At 42.0% G+C, this 16,567-nt stretch overlaps 1 protein-coding gene across 3 annotated transcripts; it reads right to left on the minus strand.

The window, feature by feature from the left end:
- Positions 1-158: 158 nt before the first annotated feature.
- radil (Ras association and DIL domains) lies at positions 159-16,398 on the minus strand. 3 transcript variants are annotated; one of them, XM_077718895.1, is made up of 23 exons: positions 16,239-16,398; positions 16,002-16,151; positions 13,833-13,924; positions 13,642-13,760; positions 12,551-13,043; positions 11,437-11,532; positions 10,532-10,647; positions 10,290-10,460; positions 9,803-10,117; positions 9,036-9,345; positions 8,727-8,857; positions 8,059-8,096; positions 7,735-7,886; positions 7,415-7,527; positions 7,232-7,348; positions 6,629-6,752; positions 4,780-4,952; positions 4,191-4,341; positions 3,716-3,921; positions 2,353-2,608; positions 1,731-1,783; positions 1,113-1,252; positions 159-973 (listed from the first exon to the last, which is right to left on the minus strand). In XM_077718895.1, the coding sequence occupies exons 4-23, from the start codon at positions 13,723-13,725 to the stop codon at positions 874-876; spliced, it is 3,339 nt and encodes a 1,112-aa protein (XP_077575021.1). In that variant the 5' UTR covers positions 13,726-13,760; positions 13,833-13,924; positions 16,002-16,151; positions 16,239-16,398; the 3' UTR covers positions 159-873. The 3 variants fall into 3 exon arrangements, with proteins under 3 accessions (XP_077575021.1, XP_077575019.1, XP_077575022.1); XM_077718893.1 differs by having other exon boundaries at positions 1,731-1,870; XM_077718896.1 differs by lacking the exon at positions 11,437-11,532 and having other exon boundaries at positions 1,731-1,870.
- Between the last annotated feature and the right edge of the window lie 169 nt (positions 16,399-16,567).

The raw sequence follows: 16,567 nt of genomic DNA on the forward strand, positions 1-16,567 counted from the left end.
AAGTACAAAACATTTGTTATGTTATGCTTGAGATTTTTTTCTTGGGAAATTATCACAGAATTATGCCTTAAAACTTCAAAACGTGCTTAATTTTCCATAAAAATGTGACTGATTATTTCTCTAACTTCCCCCAAAAATATTAATTTTATAAATCCATGTTGACTGAAAACATCAAGTCTTTTATTGGCAAATTTCCGCCTCTGACCAAACAGGAGGAATTGTTTTGCATCTTCAAATATAATCAGAAGTAGAAGAGGGTGCATAAAAGCGGAGAAGAAAAACATTCTAATAATACTCTCAAATGTTTCATAATATAAAAAAAATGCCAGTTTGTCTTTTAAATACAATCAGGAATTAAAGCTGCAGGCAAGGAATGGCGGTGAATTCTCATACCAAATCAGCCTGTCAATTTTCGGCTTAGTTTCTTAAGACAGTTTCACGTCAACTGTTGTACGTACATTCAAAAAAAATTGGTAAAACCAGTGTCAGGGTTGACTTGGTTCCCAATCTTGTAGAGAGCCCTAATTCGTAAATTGGCCTAAAATGGGGTCTTAACGTCAGATGTGTAATTCACATCATGGATCTTCCAGACAAATTCACCCAATATCCGTTCAATATATTCAAATGTGAGGGTCTTTTCACCATGGCCTGGCCCTCGACAATAAAAGCAGAAGAAGAAAAAAATACTACAGTTCAAGTGTTCCACGTTGCTGACATCATCACCTTCATCCGTGTCAGTTAAAGTCAAGGAGGCGGAGCTTACTTCAATCAACCAAAAGTTTTGAGTTCCTTTCCAATTCCAAAGATTTTACGTCATGCGCCATCCGGTAAGTGATTTTGGTTCTACGACTTTCAAGGGTCTGTTAACATCCGTCAACAAGAAGAGGCGCTGATCTTCTCCGAGACTTCCGGGTCTGACTTTGCAACCAGAAAGCGGAGGCGACCCCCTCCAAGGCGGATCAGATCCACCGCACTGCCCACATAGAGGGGGGTGAGAAGAAATGGGTTACAAATGCACAAGTGCACCCCTCATCCAACTTGTCATCTTTTGAGGACCTTTAAATCTTTATGGTGCGCCTTATAGTGCAGAAAATACTGCCTAATTTACGCACCTCTGGTAGTCGGCTCCAATCAGGCTGGTCCCGTTGACGGCCAGGATTCGATCCCCGATCCTCAAGCGGCCATCGGTTGCCGCAGGCCCCTCGGGGATAAGCGTCCGAATGTAGATGCCTGGGGCATTGAGGGGCGTGTGCTGTGAAAAGGAGAGGAACAATTATACAGGTAATAGTGCACTCATTTGCATATTTTCTTTGAGTTGCTACTGTAAGCTTTGTCTGACCTATTTTTTTTTAAATTGGGATTTTATAGAGCAATAACATTGTCTGATACTATAAAAATGCAAATATATATATATATATATATATATATATATATATATATATATATATATATATATATATATATATATATATATATATATTTTAAAGGATGGACATTCACTGTTTGCTTTGGTGTGTCTCCAAGTCAGGTGTGCTTTATAGTGCAGGAATTGCAGTCATTATCTCCCATGCTGAACTTGAACACGTGGCAATAACAGTGAACAGGATTGTACGGGTGTGCTTTTCTGGTTTACTACGACTATTTAATGACACCAATGAGTGTTTGGAGTTTTATAGTAGGTGTGCCGACAGTACAAATTGTGTCTGAAGTGGAAATAAAAGGCAACTCACCAGGCCGTCGATGAGTCCCATGCCGAGTCCGTACGGTCCTTTGTCCAGTTCCACTACAAACACCACACACATGTCATCAGGGAAAGGAGGGATGCCAGGGGAGGAGGACACGGGGAAAGGGAACTCACTACTAAAACAGCCTGCAGAGGACACACACGCAAACAAACACACACACATCCCACACGCAGCGAACACAGAGGGTCTTGCTGAGGGGTCTACACATACAAAAATGGTGGTGCAGATGCAGGTAGGGGGTTTCCTGAAGAGCTTAACACGCACTTTTCATACGCGCCTGCAGACGTTAATGTTTAAAATTGCATATGTAGTATACACTGCTGTAAAATTCATGTAAAAAATGGATGATCTTAAATAAAAATCAAATGCCAAAATAAGGCAATTTCCAATAGTTTCATTTTTTCTTTGTAAAACTATGTACTTTAGTCTTATTCTCACATTAGTCTGGGTCAGGTCAAAATGAAGACTAAATAATTTGTGCAATTTACGAGCAAAACTAACTCCGCCCCTAACAGTCAATTTGACACAAAAGTATTGCAACTGGTGACGAGTTAGCTCTCGTTGGAGACCCGCCATCACCGGCACGATGAAAATTAGGTGTCTCTACCTTCCATGCCGTTAGCAATGAGGCCGTTAGCCTTTTTTGCACATCCGTTCATCTGCGGGGCTCCCCCTCCTCCACTTGGGGTACCTCCTTCGGGGTAAGCCGGCGTAGTGTGGTGATGATGATGGAGGTGGTGATGGAGGACTCCGCCCCCGTTCCGCCGGAGGCTGTGCACTTGGCTACGCCCGCTGTCTTCCTCGCCATCGCCGGGGGCTAAACGGGGACTGCCGTGCTGCAGAGGTGGGGGGAGTAACTCCCTCTAGGGGACATTGAAAGGAAACATATAACAAATTAGTGGCTAAAAACTGGTACTATTGGCTGATTGGTTGAGGTTGGAACAGACAGCCAAAATGAACAATAACTTTTACGATGGACTTTTAAAATGGAAAAATTGAGGCCTTCCCATTGAAAACTGTTAAGTTAAGTATTTGCAAAAACATTTTCACATATAATGCCATATATGATTACATATATTAAATTGAGATACATTTATTGGATAACTGATGTGCCCTTGTTGCATGAGGCAACTTTTCAATAAAATAAAAGGACTAATCTTCCATGTATACAGTAAAAAAAATTGTGTATTTTATATAAATGGTATTGTATTTAAATAATCAGGTTTCACTGCTGTTTCTATTCTAAAAGGAGTTCATTACTGGACTATTTTTCCATTTTGGTATATCATACATTTTCACTATTTGATTCCTACTAACTGGGAAGTAATTTTTTACAGGAGAATACAATAATTGTCCTTTTCTTGAAGAGGATGACGACAATGAAGGATTACGGTCTAGTCGACCTACTAATGAGACAGCCTGACTACTAAGAAGATTAGCCATGATTTAACCATGTCTAGCTCTTCTGTTACTTCTTGTATGTGCGACCACGTTTGTGTGTGTGTGTGTAAGGTTTTCTTTCATTTGCAAGATTAACGAGCTCTTCAACCAGCCCAGCTGCTCATGCATAGCTTACGCTGACTTTAGGTTGGTGTGTGCGTCTTAATAAGTGTGTGCGTAAAAATTTGTGGTTACGTCTTTGAGTCTATGTAGGTTTCTAAAAATATGGGTGTGTGCACCTTTAACTGTGTGTTCATAAGTGGTTGCATGGATTCTTGTGTTTTCTTTTGTCTAAATGTGTGTTCCAAAAATTTCATGTGTGCATGTTTGTTTGTTTTTCTTCCAATGACAAGATTACCAAGGAACTCCTCAATTAACACAACTAAGTTTATGGGTGTGTGTAAAAATGCTGTTTGTGGGTGGTCTGTCATGACTTGAATATAGCAGATTTTCATTCAGCCTAGTTGTCCAGTCAAGGCTGGTAAAAAGTAACTATGATGTCACAATCTGACATTGAACCGACGTCTCACCTGAACATCCGCCGCATTATTGTTGTTGCCATTGGCGTGCGTGGCGTTCGCGAGCGTCTTGGTGCGCAAGCCCCACAAGAAGTGGCGCACATAGAGCAGCTGTCGGTAGACGCTGTCCTCCACGCGCTCGCCGTCCAAGTCCACGCCAAAGCCGCCGCTGGGCAGGACGATGGGTGGGTGGTTCTCGAAGCTCTCCAGGAGGTCCACTGAATGCACCAAATGGGGACATTTTAGCAACACATTAGATCTAGACATTGATCAAAATCAATTTGTCACAATGTTTGAATGGTCGCAGTACAATAATAAGATTTTGAGCATTGTAGTTCAAAACGAGGCTCTTATTTTTGAAAGACTGTCAAATCTTGAAATGAAGTTTTGTCCAGAAAGAACGGTTTTACAAATTTCTAGCTTAAAGTGCAGTTTGGGCACCCTCTAAAGAAGGGTTAAAAATTGGAAAATTGAATGGCAAATGTACCTGTGCGGTAGATGTAGGCCTCGTCCTCACTACCAGGCTGCCATAGTGGCACGGGTCCGGTCTCTGCGGTGATCTGGTACTGGGTCAAGATCCTGTTCAGCTGCACCGGCTTCAGGGAAGAGTGCTCACTAGACAAGACTCGCCAGCTCATCTGCAGGAAATTAAATTAACTTTTAAATTATTAATACAGACGACCACAATTCTAGAACCACCAGCAAGAATCAAACCCAAATCAGGCAAGTCAATCTCTACACCATCAGGTGGCTTACATTTAGTTACATTACTTATATACTAAGTAAAAAATGTACATGAAATGATTCTTAGATTCAATTTGACAGAAATGACAATTAATTATGACATATTTAACAATTTCAGTGCATTTGAAAGCAGCAAAATGAATTAAAAACATGTCAAGTCCATAAAATGTTATGAAATATCCAGATTTTCCTAAATGAAGAAATTACTAAAATCAAAATAAATACTAATTGGATTCCTATGATTATAAAAAAATGACTAGTTTTCTAAAAAGACTGCATTTTCAATCAGCATGATATTTGATTTTAACATAATCCATTTAGCGTCTTCTTGCCTGCGTGAGCTGCTGCGGTGGTGTGGCCAGAATGGCGATGGCACTATTGAGTTTACTGAAGAATTTGTCCGCCAGATGTCCCAATGTCGACTTGCGGGCCCATTCCGACACCATCCGTAGACACGCCTGCATTTGCAGAACTTTGGACCTCTGAAACCAGCCGCGAGTTGGACCTGCACACACATACACACAAACAGGTGGTCTTTATCTGGTGCTTAATGTTCTACAATACGTTAAAACTTAACAAGGTCGAGCCAGCTCGGACAACAATAACTCCAGTGAAGAGATAATCGTTGAAAAGTGGTCATCTGACACATTTATGTCACAAATTGGTGCAGTTTGAGCGACAATGCGGGCCAAACTGTGACCCGGTCAAGGATTTCGAATGACTAATGTATTGAAGCTATCGAACTGAATCTTTTTTTAGCATCTTGACTAAATTACTATAGATTGTCTGACTGCTGCTATTTGATGAAACGCCACTTGAAATATTGTGCCATATGTCTGAGACGCACACACTTGTGTAATAGGCTTACGTCTTGGCATACAGTAATCTAGGGACAACAGACAAGACTTCACTTGACCTCCTTCGCATAGGTGTTACAAAGCTGCACTGCTTTACACAAACAAAGAGATACGCTACTTCACAGTAATCTATTTAGCAGGTGAAAGGACAATTCAATACTTGTTGCCATCTAAAATACTTTTATTTTTATCTCTTAATTTTTGTTATATCAGTTTTAATTCAAAACAAATTGCCTTTCTGGGTTTTTTTATAACACGACTTAAGAATGGCATGGAAAATTCATTCAAAAATAGTACTTTCAATTACTTTTGCTCACAAAAAATCTAAACCTGAACTTGAATGAATACCATAAAAATGATGTTGATGTTGCACACATTGGTTTTACCCTCGACACACCCTTTGCAGTTACCAAGGCAACAGAAACATCAATGAGCGACCCGAGGGAGGTAGACAGTGCGTTCCTCTGCATTAATGTGAAATTGTCGCTAGTACGTCTTGGCTGCCTAATGAAGACATATGACGTGTGTGTGTGTGTGTGTGTGTGTGTGCGTACGCTCGAAAAAGGTGAATCGATCTGAAGCTGTCACAGATATTTATTAAAGGAGGTTACTGGTAGACTTTTGGAAGCGGGATGGAGTGTGAGAAAGGAAATTTGGGTAAAATTTTGGTTTGGAAGCAACATAAAATTTGGTCAAAAAGTCCTCACAAAAAGAAATCTGAAAAAAGGCATGCTTCAAAAGACGAAATTTGACATTTTAGGGTGATTTTAGCTGTTTACAAAAGGTCCTATGTTATATTCAATCATTTAAAAAAATAGCATTCCAACAGTTTCATTTTGTAACCTTATATTTGCTATACATATCTATTAGGAATACACCTACAGAAATGTCAAATTTTCTCATTCATTGGGGTTTAATTGGGAAAATCCTAACTCTACCACTTACACATCCAGTAAACTGTAAAATGGATGATGCCATTTACTTGCTGCAAAAAAAGTGATGACATCCCTTAAAGCCAGAGCACCATAACAAGGTTTTGACCTATTCCCTTAATGGTACTTCTTTCAGACCTCCCCTTCCGATACCCGCTCGGCAAAATACGTTGGAAGAGGAGGAGGAGGAGGCTGATGGGAATTAAAGAGCAGCCAAGGCAGGAAGGGCAAAGAGGACAAGTCTTGATGCGCCCCCTCGCCTAACGACTCCTTCATCTCAAGTCAAACTGCTGACAAGGACGCTTCCTAACAGATGCCGACCTCCTCGGGGAAGGTCTAATGGAGGTGACCCTCCGACAAACCCCCTCCTTGTCCCACCTTGTCCCATTTACCTTTGTCCACGAGCTGGTTGAAGAGCGACACGTTGGAGAAGAAAAAGAGGTAGGCGAACATCTGAGCCTGGATCTCTGGGTGGACTAGGTATCCCTGCAGCAGCTCCTGGGTGCTCTGGAAAACCTGTCCCCGACACAAATACACATTTTAAAATAAATGAAAATTATGATAAATTCAATACCCCTAAAGTGTTTTTGATTTGAGTTTATTACCATTCATTTTTGTTCCATTTCCATTCAAAAGTAAATTAACAATCCCAATATATTTATATTTGATTGTAAATAGAAAATTTTCTTCCAACAACAATTATCAAAATGATCATTATTAAATCGTTAGGCAGATTGAAATTTTCTTTTAAATAATTTCATATTTATTGATTTATTATATATGTTTGGATTATATATTATTAAGTTTCATTGCTGAATGTATTCATGAGGATATTAAGTAAGTTAAGAAATCACAATAATTATCATTATATTTGTAGATAATTCATGCTACAACTATCTTGCATCATACAAATACTATACAACATGGATAGAGGACGATTTAAAACATAGCTGAGAAAATAGTCTTCTTACTTAATAAGAAAAATAAAGATTTACCTGAAGAACCCTGCGTACCGGCTCTGGGAAACCCGCACCTCCTTTCCAGCACGGCTCCGAGCTGTCCATTGGGAACGGATTACAGTCCAGTAGACCCGGGAGGACCACGTATAGAGCCTATGCCGGAAATACACAATCATTTAGGACTGTGAATTTGTTTCCTTTTGCCTTGTGTGTGCATACCTTGGTGATATAGTAGACACACTGCTGGAAGGTATACATGATCACCTCCTCCAGAATGCTCATGGCCTCCTCATTGGCAGAAATGGTCGCTGACAGCAGAGACTCTTTGGAGCCTGGAATGGAAGAACGATTGAAGATGTCGCCAAATGCCAAATTAATAGGCAACTGTCCTGTTGTGTGTCCCCTGTCTGCTGCCTATATTTGCAACTATAGGCCCCAGCACCCCCCGTAAACCTAAGCACAGTGTAAAATGAATGCCTGAATTCAAAGCCTTCAGCAAACTCGGCACATCCCGTTAAAAATATTTAGTTTGTCCGTACCTTGCACCGTCTCCATGTTGTGCGTGTACGACGGCGCCCTCTGCTGAATGAAGTACAGAATCTCTATTGAGTTAGACATCCAGAAGAAGATGGTCTGCAAGTCCGGAATCAAGTCCGAGATGTTGAGTAGCGATAGCGATGCCGGGTCTTGGCTGCCACATGAATAACAAGAGGTTAGAATGATTGACAGCTGCCTGTCAGTTACTACTTAGTTTCGGCATTGAGCAGACGAACAAAGGCGCTAATGCAATGGCATCCACACCAGAATGCTAAATAAGTGCTCACACACACTTTTTTTCCAACAAGACGGAATATGATACTTACTGCTGAGCTTGCTTCTGCGCTAAATCCTTTGTCTTCTCCTGCAACATGCACACACACACACACACACACACACCAAAACACACATACGAGAGCTCATTAAAGTTTCAGCACGTCAGGTTAGATACACACTTGAACAGAATAAAACATTGCCATCATTCTACTCGAACGTTCCAAACGTTAAATTCTGATATTATTGAGACTAATACAGTGATTTAATCCAAATATTTTCATCTTTAAACTCACACTGAGTATATAATTCCTGTGTGGAATCTTGATAAATAGTTTACAGTTCCACAGACAAATAAGTCTATATTTTGGAAAAAGAAAAAAAAATGGGAGTGTTTTTATATATTATGATTGCATAGCGTGATTGGGATTTACCAATGAAAAGAGTATTTTATGGTAGGTAACATGTTTTTTTAGCTTAAACAGAAAATATTCAGATACACATAAATATATAGACAGTCTATTTTAAATTAATAATTCTATTTTGTCAAGTTAATTTCGGACAATTTGTAAGAAAAGGACCATATGGCAACAGTGTTTGGGTCACAAGCGCAAAGAAAACAAAAACCAAAACCTGATACGCGGTACTGTTTCATCTGACACAGATAAGCTTCAGTAGTCTGGAAAGAAGAGAGGGAAGAGTATAAAAGGCAGCTACTGACCCATGCCACCGTCTGGATTCGACGGACGATCTTTAGCAGGAGCTTTCCAAAGCTTCCCGGCGGGAATGTGGAGGCCGAGTGTTGGATGCACAAACACAAAAGGTACGCTGGGGTCAACTTGTGGTCGTCACCTGACAAGAACAAGGTCGTAAACATAATAAATATACATTTCCAGGTCCTTAAAAGACTAAATTGTCTATAATGCTCAAAAACAATATCTTAAGTAAAAGGCCAAAATTAGAATTAGGGTTCTTTTTCAAAGGTTTATGACTCTAATGTTTACCACGTATACGTTAATAGGTTTTGTACCTCCGGGTTCAATGAGCGACATGATTCGATTGAGCAGCTGGTCTTCCTGAGCAGGCTCAAACTCCAACTGGAGCTTCCTCTTTTGTCCAATTCTTCCCGCATCCGTCCCACCACAGCGCGGTTTAACCGGTTGCGGCCTGAAGCTGCGCCGCGTTGTCGTCACGGCGGTTGCGTTGGCCGTTTTGTCTTTGAGGGTCGAGCCGCAAAGTTTGCAGGTGCCTGATTCCTCCGTCCCGCTGTCGTAGAGTTGGCCTAGGCTGCGGAGGCGTGCTAGGGTCTGGGCGGGAAGAGGCTTGGCGCCTGTGGGGTCCTAATAATCAAAAAATGGAATGCAGCAGTTAGTTAAAATTTGGGAATGGTTCCATTCATAAATTCCTCTTCAACATCACTTATCTTGACCATCAACTGCTCCTATCTACCCTCTCCGGCATCTAAAAATGTGCAAAAACCTTCTGCCCTCTGACACTACATGACCATAACAGCCAAGACAAACACACTCAACTACAGTTTCTTCCCAAGAGCCGTCACCATACTCAACTCGAGTTGATTATTTATTTGTATGTTTGTCTGTTGTTGTTATTTGTGCACTATGTGGTGGAAGCTTTAAATCTCACTACACATTAAAATGGTTAGAATTGATGGATAACCATAGAATGAATTAGTAACTCTTTGCTGTACACCAAGCTACCTTTAATGTTTAAAACAAACTGAAAAAAATATTTAAATAATCATTGCCAGCCCCAAACTACTAACTGAGTTGAGCTTACCTTGTACAGGAAGATGTAGTGAGCGCCAAAGGAGAGCAGATCGCCATGACGCAGCGTGGTGGAACGCTCGCAGCGGGAGAAGTTGACCAGCACGGTGGCGTTGAGTACAGGCTCTACTGCCACGCAGGATGAGCGCTGTTGGGGATCCGACTCCGTCTCGTCCGGCTTGGAATGACGGACTGGGGCGGGTACGCGGCACAGACGGCAGTGAAGCGGGAGGATGTCGGGGGAAAACAGGCAGATATTGGGGCGAGCTGATGGTGTCTCCTGGCCTACTGTGTGCTGGTCACGATTCAACAGGTACACCAGGCAGTCCTTGATTTTGATTTGAACACACGTTTAGACTGTCAATCATCTTTCATCAATAAGAAAATAATTTTTGACATTCCCAGTCAGAGGAAAAACTCTTAATTGTATTCATGTTAATGATGATAACAAAAGCATTTTGTAAATTCCAATCTCATTTTTCATAATTGGGTTTTCCGACCTGTTTGTTGTAGCCCTGAAGCAACAGGAGGTGTGGCGACTGGTAGAGGGAGTGTCGTACTCCACCTTGCCCCACATCCTCCTTCCGCCGTCCCACTGCCGCCACCTCTCGCCCCCTGTACGGCCCCGGAAGTGTGCAGTAATAGCGCTTGGGTTCGTCTCCTACCGCCAGCTGAACACACAAAGGCACAGGCAGATGCCATAATGGTTGACAGCTGACAAATAGCCTATAAAAGGTCTTACCTGGTTGAGGCTTGTCTCACTGAGGCTGCGACACATGGACGAGTTGCCCGAGCGGGGCAACGTCAAAGCCCCCTTGGCCCGGTTTCTCTGCAGCTTGCGGGCTTGTGCGTTGATGTCTAAGAACAAAAACAAGAAGCACTTAGAAAAACCCAAGACACAATCTTCATTATATTTCATTTTTTCCTTCATATCCTGTACAGCTCATCCTCGCAAGGGTTGCGGGGGGTGCTGGAGCCTATCCCAGCTAACTACGGGCACCAGCCTGGGGACACCCTGAATCGGTGGCCAACCAATCGCAGGGCACAAAGATACAAACAACCATTCAGGCTCAGACTCATACATAAGGGCAATTTAGAGTGTTCAACCAGCCTACCATGAATGTTTTTGGAATGTGGGAGCAAACCGGAGTACCCGGAATAAACCCACACAAGCCCAGGAGAACATGCAAACTCCACACTATGAGGACCAACCTGGAATCGAACCCTCGACCCCAAAACTGAGGCCGATGCTTCCTTGACAAAGCTCGTTAATTATGTAATGATATACTTGGCATGAGATTCACACTTAAGCTTACTGTTGACATGACAAATGACCATTGTCATAAAATTTGAAACTATTTCCAGAAACAACAAAAAGACACACATACACACACTCGATCTATTTTGACACTTGGCAACAGTTGATAGCATGCACTTGATGCATACAACTCATTTTTTATGTTTTCCATAGACAAAAATATGATGTAACTGGTATTGCACACATGCATTGAACCAGGGAGTGATAGACCCAATGAGGTCATCGATGGAAGAAGACATATACAGGTGATGTGATAGGGGAAAGGGGGTCAGGCAGGTTGGTCTCCATGTCGATGACTGACAGCCACCCTACCTGAGGCCAGTCCCCACCTTTAGAGCCCGAATGAGCCGTCCGAGACGACCGTAGAGGGGAGCTCCTGTGCATGCGACCCATTAGAGCCACCAGGAACTGGGGGGCTTTGGGCCCTACAGTGGGGTGGGAGGGGTTCAGAGGCTGAGAAAACACACACCCCTTGGACCAAAAAAAAAATATCACAACAGTACACACAAGCCTGCATGCACTTGGATGTGTGTGGTATTAGTAGTATATAAGGACATATGCAATTAATTATACATGTCTCTTGAAAATTGAGTCTAAAATAGCCCAAAAAAAACAGACTTTCCATTTCTTTTGAAACATGGCTTCTTGAGAATATTTTACGGGTTTACTCAAGATAGACATAGGTAAAGAATATCTATTTTTGCCATGTTTTTGCATGTTTTTTTTGTTGTAATTTACTTTTGTCCTATTGTCATTTAAAAAGATTGATACTTCACAGTTAATAGAGAAAACATGCACATACACACAGCAACTGCACAACAGAGTAAGAAAAATAAAGTTGTGTTTCCATTAGTTGTGTAGTAAATTCAGGTTAGTGTGAAAATGAGCATGGGGGAGTGGTCAGATGTTCCAGTGGTGTTTGTATCGACTGTTTTTCTTATATAATACAATCTAATTAGGAAACCTTAGAAATAGTTGGTATTGCCCAAAATTGCTATTTTCAGTTAACATGTGCAACTTTCTTATTAAGGCATTGCATTTAAAGATTTTTTGAATATTCACTTATGAAAGAAATCTATATCTAAAGTGTAAAAACCAAAAAGGCTCATTATTAAATTTGCCATAGCATCACTGCTAATGACCAAAATGAAGCTTCAAATTTCTGTTTCAATAGAAAATGATGGAATTCTTGCATCTTTGATGCAAGCGCTCTATTTTTTTTTTTTTTTTAGGTCCAGACATACAATTTTACATACTAAATTTCAACAGGCTTCAGGGACTGAATTTTTAACCAAAAAAAAAATGAGGTAGGGCATCATCAAATTAAATGCCCATGTGTATTTTTGGACCAGTGTAACATTTTTGTGTCTCCGCGTGTCAATCAAATTTTACATAACGACAATAGAAGAAATATTTTTTTGATGTTTGTGTGTGCATGCTGACCAGCCGTGATGGTGTCCTTCTCCTTGGCGTTGAGTTCGTCCACCTCGGCTCTCCTGCGTAGCTCAAAGCGTCGCGCGTGTCCTTCTCGGGGCTTCCAAAGCTCCTGCAGCAGCAACGGCTTTTCGTTGTCGCCCATCGCACGGAGGCACTCGGTTCGCCACAGGCCGTCCACTCCTTCCAGGCGCCCAATGACATCACACAGAACGTACGAATGGGCGCCGTCCTTATTGAGAGAATAGCGTTCCAATGCCTCCTTGACCAGCTCGTGAGCGCTAGAACGTGGCGTGGCCAGGACGCTCTTATAGTTGGCACCGGCACAGATCTCGTCGCCAAAGATCTTAAGGACGCCCGGCGCCGAGCTTTGGGTGGAGAGCTCGGCCGGGTCGTCCTCCGGTCGCTCCTGGGGCTCGGTGGTTGAGCGCCGATCGCCACGGGTGTTTGTTCCCACTTCAGCCGGGACGCGATCGCGGTAGCTCAAGGTGCGGTATAGGACCTGAGAATGCCAATTGAACCAGTTAGTTCAAGTCACAACATCGGCATGCGTGCTACTAATGTCAACTCATTGAAACAATGTTTATTTTCACTTTTTTTATATATTTTTTGATTTTACAAAATTATTTTGGAACTAAAAACAGGTAAAAATGATTAAAAAATACAATTATTGATTTAAAAGGTAGAAAATCAGGAAATTTAATATACATCTATACTTTTCATTTTAATTTGATCCTAAAACAGAAAGTCGGCACCCATGATTTACTTTCTCGGGCCGCACAAAATGATGCGGCGGGCCAGATTTGGCCCCCAGGCCGCCACTTTGACACATGTAACTTAGAACTTTGTCCCATTAATTCTGTCTCTCTCTTCCTTTTTTCCACTTTCTTTTTTGATTTTTTTATTGCAATTTTTATTACCCGCCTTGTGCTGAGTGTGCACATGTTTAACGCATAAAACCCCTGGAAATTTACTCTATGCACACACTTTGACCTTATAACTACCCCCTCCATTGACTATAGTGGATGTACAATTAGACTTTATTCTCATACAGTAACAAAAAAAACCTGCTCCCAAGAGTAATTCGCACTTTTCCTTACCTGCGTAAAGGTCCGACTCTGTCGTTTTAGTCGACTTTTGGATGGCAGGGACATGCTTGCCCCAGACGAAGAACCGTAAAACATTTTTGCGTTGTTGGGTTTCTCAGTCCACACACCGGCTGATGACGTAAATCCATTAGTGGCGCTCAATGAGTGTTTATGTGTAAGCATAAATCTGTCCAGTAATTTACCTTGTTGTAAATTCAGTAGCTGGTAATGAATCCCAGGGTGCTCCTTTTGAATGACATTTCATTCCACAAGCATTTTCCCTTCTGGTGTGGAGCTGAAACAGATTGAATTCATTCATTAACAATGCAAAACAGTGGAGCCCCACAAAGCACTCATTTGAGAACAAGAATCCAAAAACAATGCATCATGGGGGTATTTTGCACCAACATTTAATCTGTATATTGGCCTCCATTGATTCTGCTTTGTCCATTTATGTGTTACATTGCAAGAACACCATCTTGTGGGTCACCATGGCAAAATGGAGGCTGCGTACGTAGGCGTGTGCGCGTACGTGTGCACGCTACTGCCTCGATGGGAGGGGTGTGCCGTCCCCGGGTTTGAGTTAACTGCGGCCAAGTAGCCAGATTAGCGTGGATTAGCAGGCATTTAAAATAGTCACGTTATCCCAGCAGCAGGAGCGCTTGCACAGTCAGCGCCAAAAACACCTCCGCCCACAACACCCCCTCGTCCAGCCCTCGCATCGCAACCCCTTTTCAATACGTCCAGACGCAATTGGGGACTCCCCGCTGATAACAATAGCAAGCAATGTGAATGCTGGCCTCTCAGCATCCACACTAGAACTGGGTATGAATACTCAGACAGAAAATTATACTAGCAATTGTGCAGAAGCTTGACTCACAATAATTACAGTATGAAAGAGTGGAGTCTATAACAATGGCAATTATATATCCTAATAATCAATAGGCCAAACAATGTGACGTTTGTATATTGCAACTTCATTCCGGCATTTCTTCTTTGTTTGGTATTTTGATACAGAAAAGGAAACAAATATTTGACTCTCAGAAATTCACACTGCAAAACTCTCAGTACTTAAAGTTATGATACGTCATGCATGGTAACAAATTATGAGTAGAAATACTCAAGCTTCTCAACACCCATTCATTGCACGATTTAGTAGTATTTGGGTCAATGCTCAACTTTGAGAATTCTGAAAAATAAAAACTAAATGGAGCGTGAAATGATCCTTCCGACTGACTTAGTATTCATAATCACTTATAAATTTACATACAAATACCAAGTCAGGGAAATAATATTACTAATGCACTAGTTTACCACTTCCAGGCAATTACATTCCATAATAAACTGATTGTTTCGTTACTTCTGTTTTGAATTTGAGCATATTTGGCAAATTTAAAATCTTAAATGCTTTTTTTTCAATTTGCAGCCAAGTGGTTTGCATGCCGGCTTCACAGTTCTGGGGTCGAGGGTTCTATTCCTTGTTGGTCCCCACTGTGACGAGTTCGCATGTTATCCCTGGGCTTGCGTGGGTTTTCTCTTTGTGCCCTGTGATTGGCTGGCCACTGATTCAGGGTGTGTCCCCCACATGGTGCCCATAGTTACTAGCTCTGTTAGGCTCCAGTACCCCATGCGAACCTTGTGAGGATAAGCGGTTCAGAAGATGAATGAATGGGATAAATTCAAGGGAGCACAGCTAAAGCAGCTATTGTGTCGGTTGTATTTTGAATCTATATATATTTTCAATATAATGCAATAGCATTGCATTTCACATTCCTGCAAAGATGGGCAGCATATGCAGTTTTTTCCCAGCAAAACCAGTACAAAACTGTTTGAGCACTGGTCTTGCTGGTTTAGAAACCAGCATATGTAGGATTTCACAGCAGGGAGTTTATTCCGCATTACTGTGACTATGCGACTGGGGGGATTTCATTCAAAAAGGTCAAGAAGGATCCCTTCAGAATTCACGCTGTCGGGGTATTTACATGCAAAATGACAATTTCTGAAGTATTCATTTCATGTTTTGACAAGTAATAGCCATGCAGCTTGACTCTTCTCACTAATCATACTACAATTAGGTTTGCTGTGCAACAGCATTATATATCAGTATATCGTATTTGGAGGAATTCATTTTTTACACGTTTTTGCACCGCAATGTGTGGAAATGACGGTCGCTCGTGGCAACGGGCGGAACGTCAAACCGTAGCGGACAATCGGCCGAAATTAATCCGCCAAAGAGGCGTCATTCTCGGCGTAGACGACGACGCAACACCGCCGTGGCGTCCTAACGATCAGGTGTGTCTCATTAAGTGCACCAGCCATCCTCCATCGTGAATCAATAGCAAACAAATATATTAAAACATCTATACACCTACCTCACAAGTGTGACTTTTTACAGCAGGTGGAGGAAATGGATCCAAAAAGTTGCCGTGGTGGTCCTCCGCCGGTGGGTGTCTGCAATGCAAGGCTGCATGTCGAGGATGCTGGGGGCTCCTCCGAGGCTCTCATTCCGGGTAGCTTTTGTCCTCAAAATGAAAAAAGCAAAGGTTCAAGCGTCTTTCTCAGCCTTGCGATTTGGACGCCGAGCAGCCGTGGCGATATGCGGTGCTTACATCTGCGGCGTCTGCCCACTGGCTCCCGGCAACCGCATTCCACCGTCCACGGGGGTTTGACTACGAGTCGACTAGTGACGGAAACAGCCGAACGCAGCCGGACCCACAGCTAGATGGCGAGTCCAAGTATCAATGGACGCAGAGCCCTCTGCTGGATAAAAGTGCTAGTGCACTTGAATCATTCTATATGGCCCACACTATAAGTACAAATGAGGCCCACATTCTGCTCAGCTTTAACTCTAAATTATCCAGGCATTTATTATTTAAAACTAATAAATTAAATTAAATTATCAAATAAAATGTATATTATCATCATTACAAAATATGGG

The sequence above is a fragment of the Stigmatopora nigra genome, chromosome 6 (genome assembly GCF_051989575.1).
Source record: "Stigmatopora nigra isolate UIUO_SnigA chromosome 6, RoL_Snig_1.1, whole genome shotgun sequence".
In the NCBI taxonomy this organism is placed as follows: Eukaryota; Metazoa; Chordata; class Actinopteri; order Syngnathiformes; family Syngnathidae; genus Stigmatopora; species Stigmatopora nigra.

What these genes read in the sequence shown, in the direction of transcription:
- radil (XM_077718893.1), bottom strand. Translation starts at nt 13,725, where the DNA reads ATGTTTTACGGTTCTTCGTCTGGGGCAAGCATGTCCCTGCCATCCAAA. An exon ending in CACCGCAGCAGCTCACGCAG is followed by an intron (nt 4,342 to 4,779) that starts GCAAGAAGACGC and finishes AATTTCCTGCAG; the next exon opens with ATGAGCTGGCGAGTCTTGTC. An exon ending in CATTGCTAACGGCATGGAAG is followed by an intron (nt 1,871 to 2,352) that starts GTAGAGACACCT and finishes TGTCCTCTGCAG; the next exon opens with GCTGTTTTAGTAGTGAGTTC.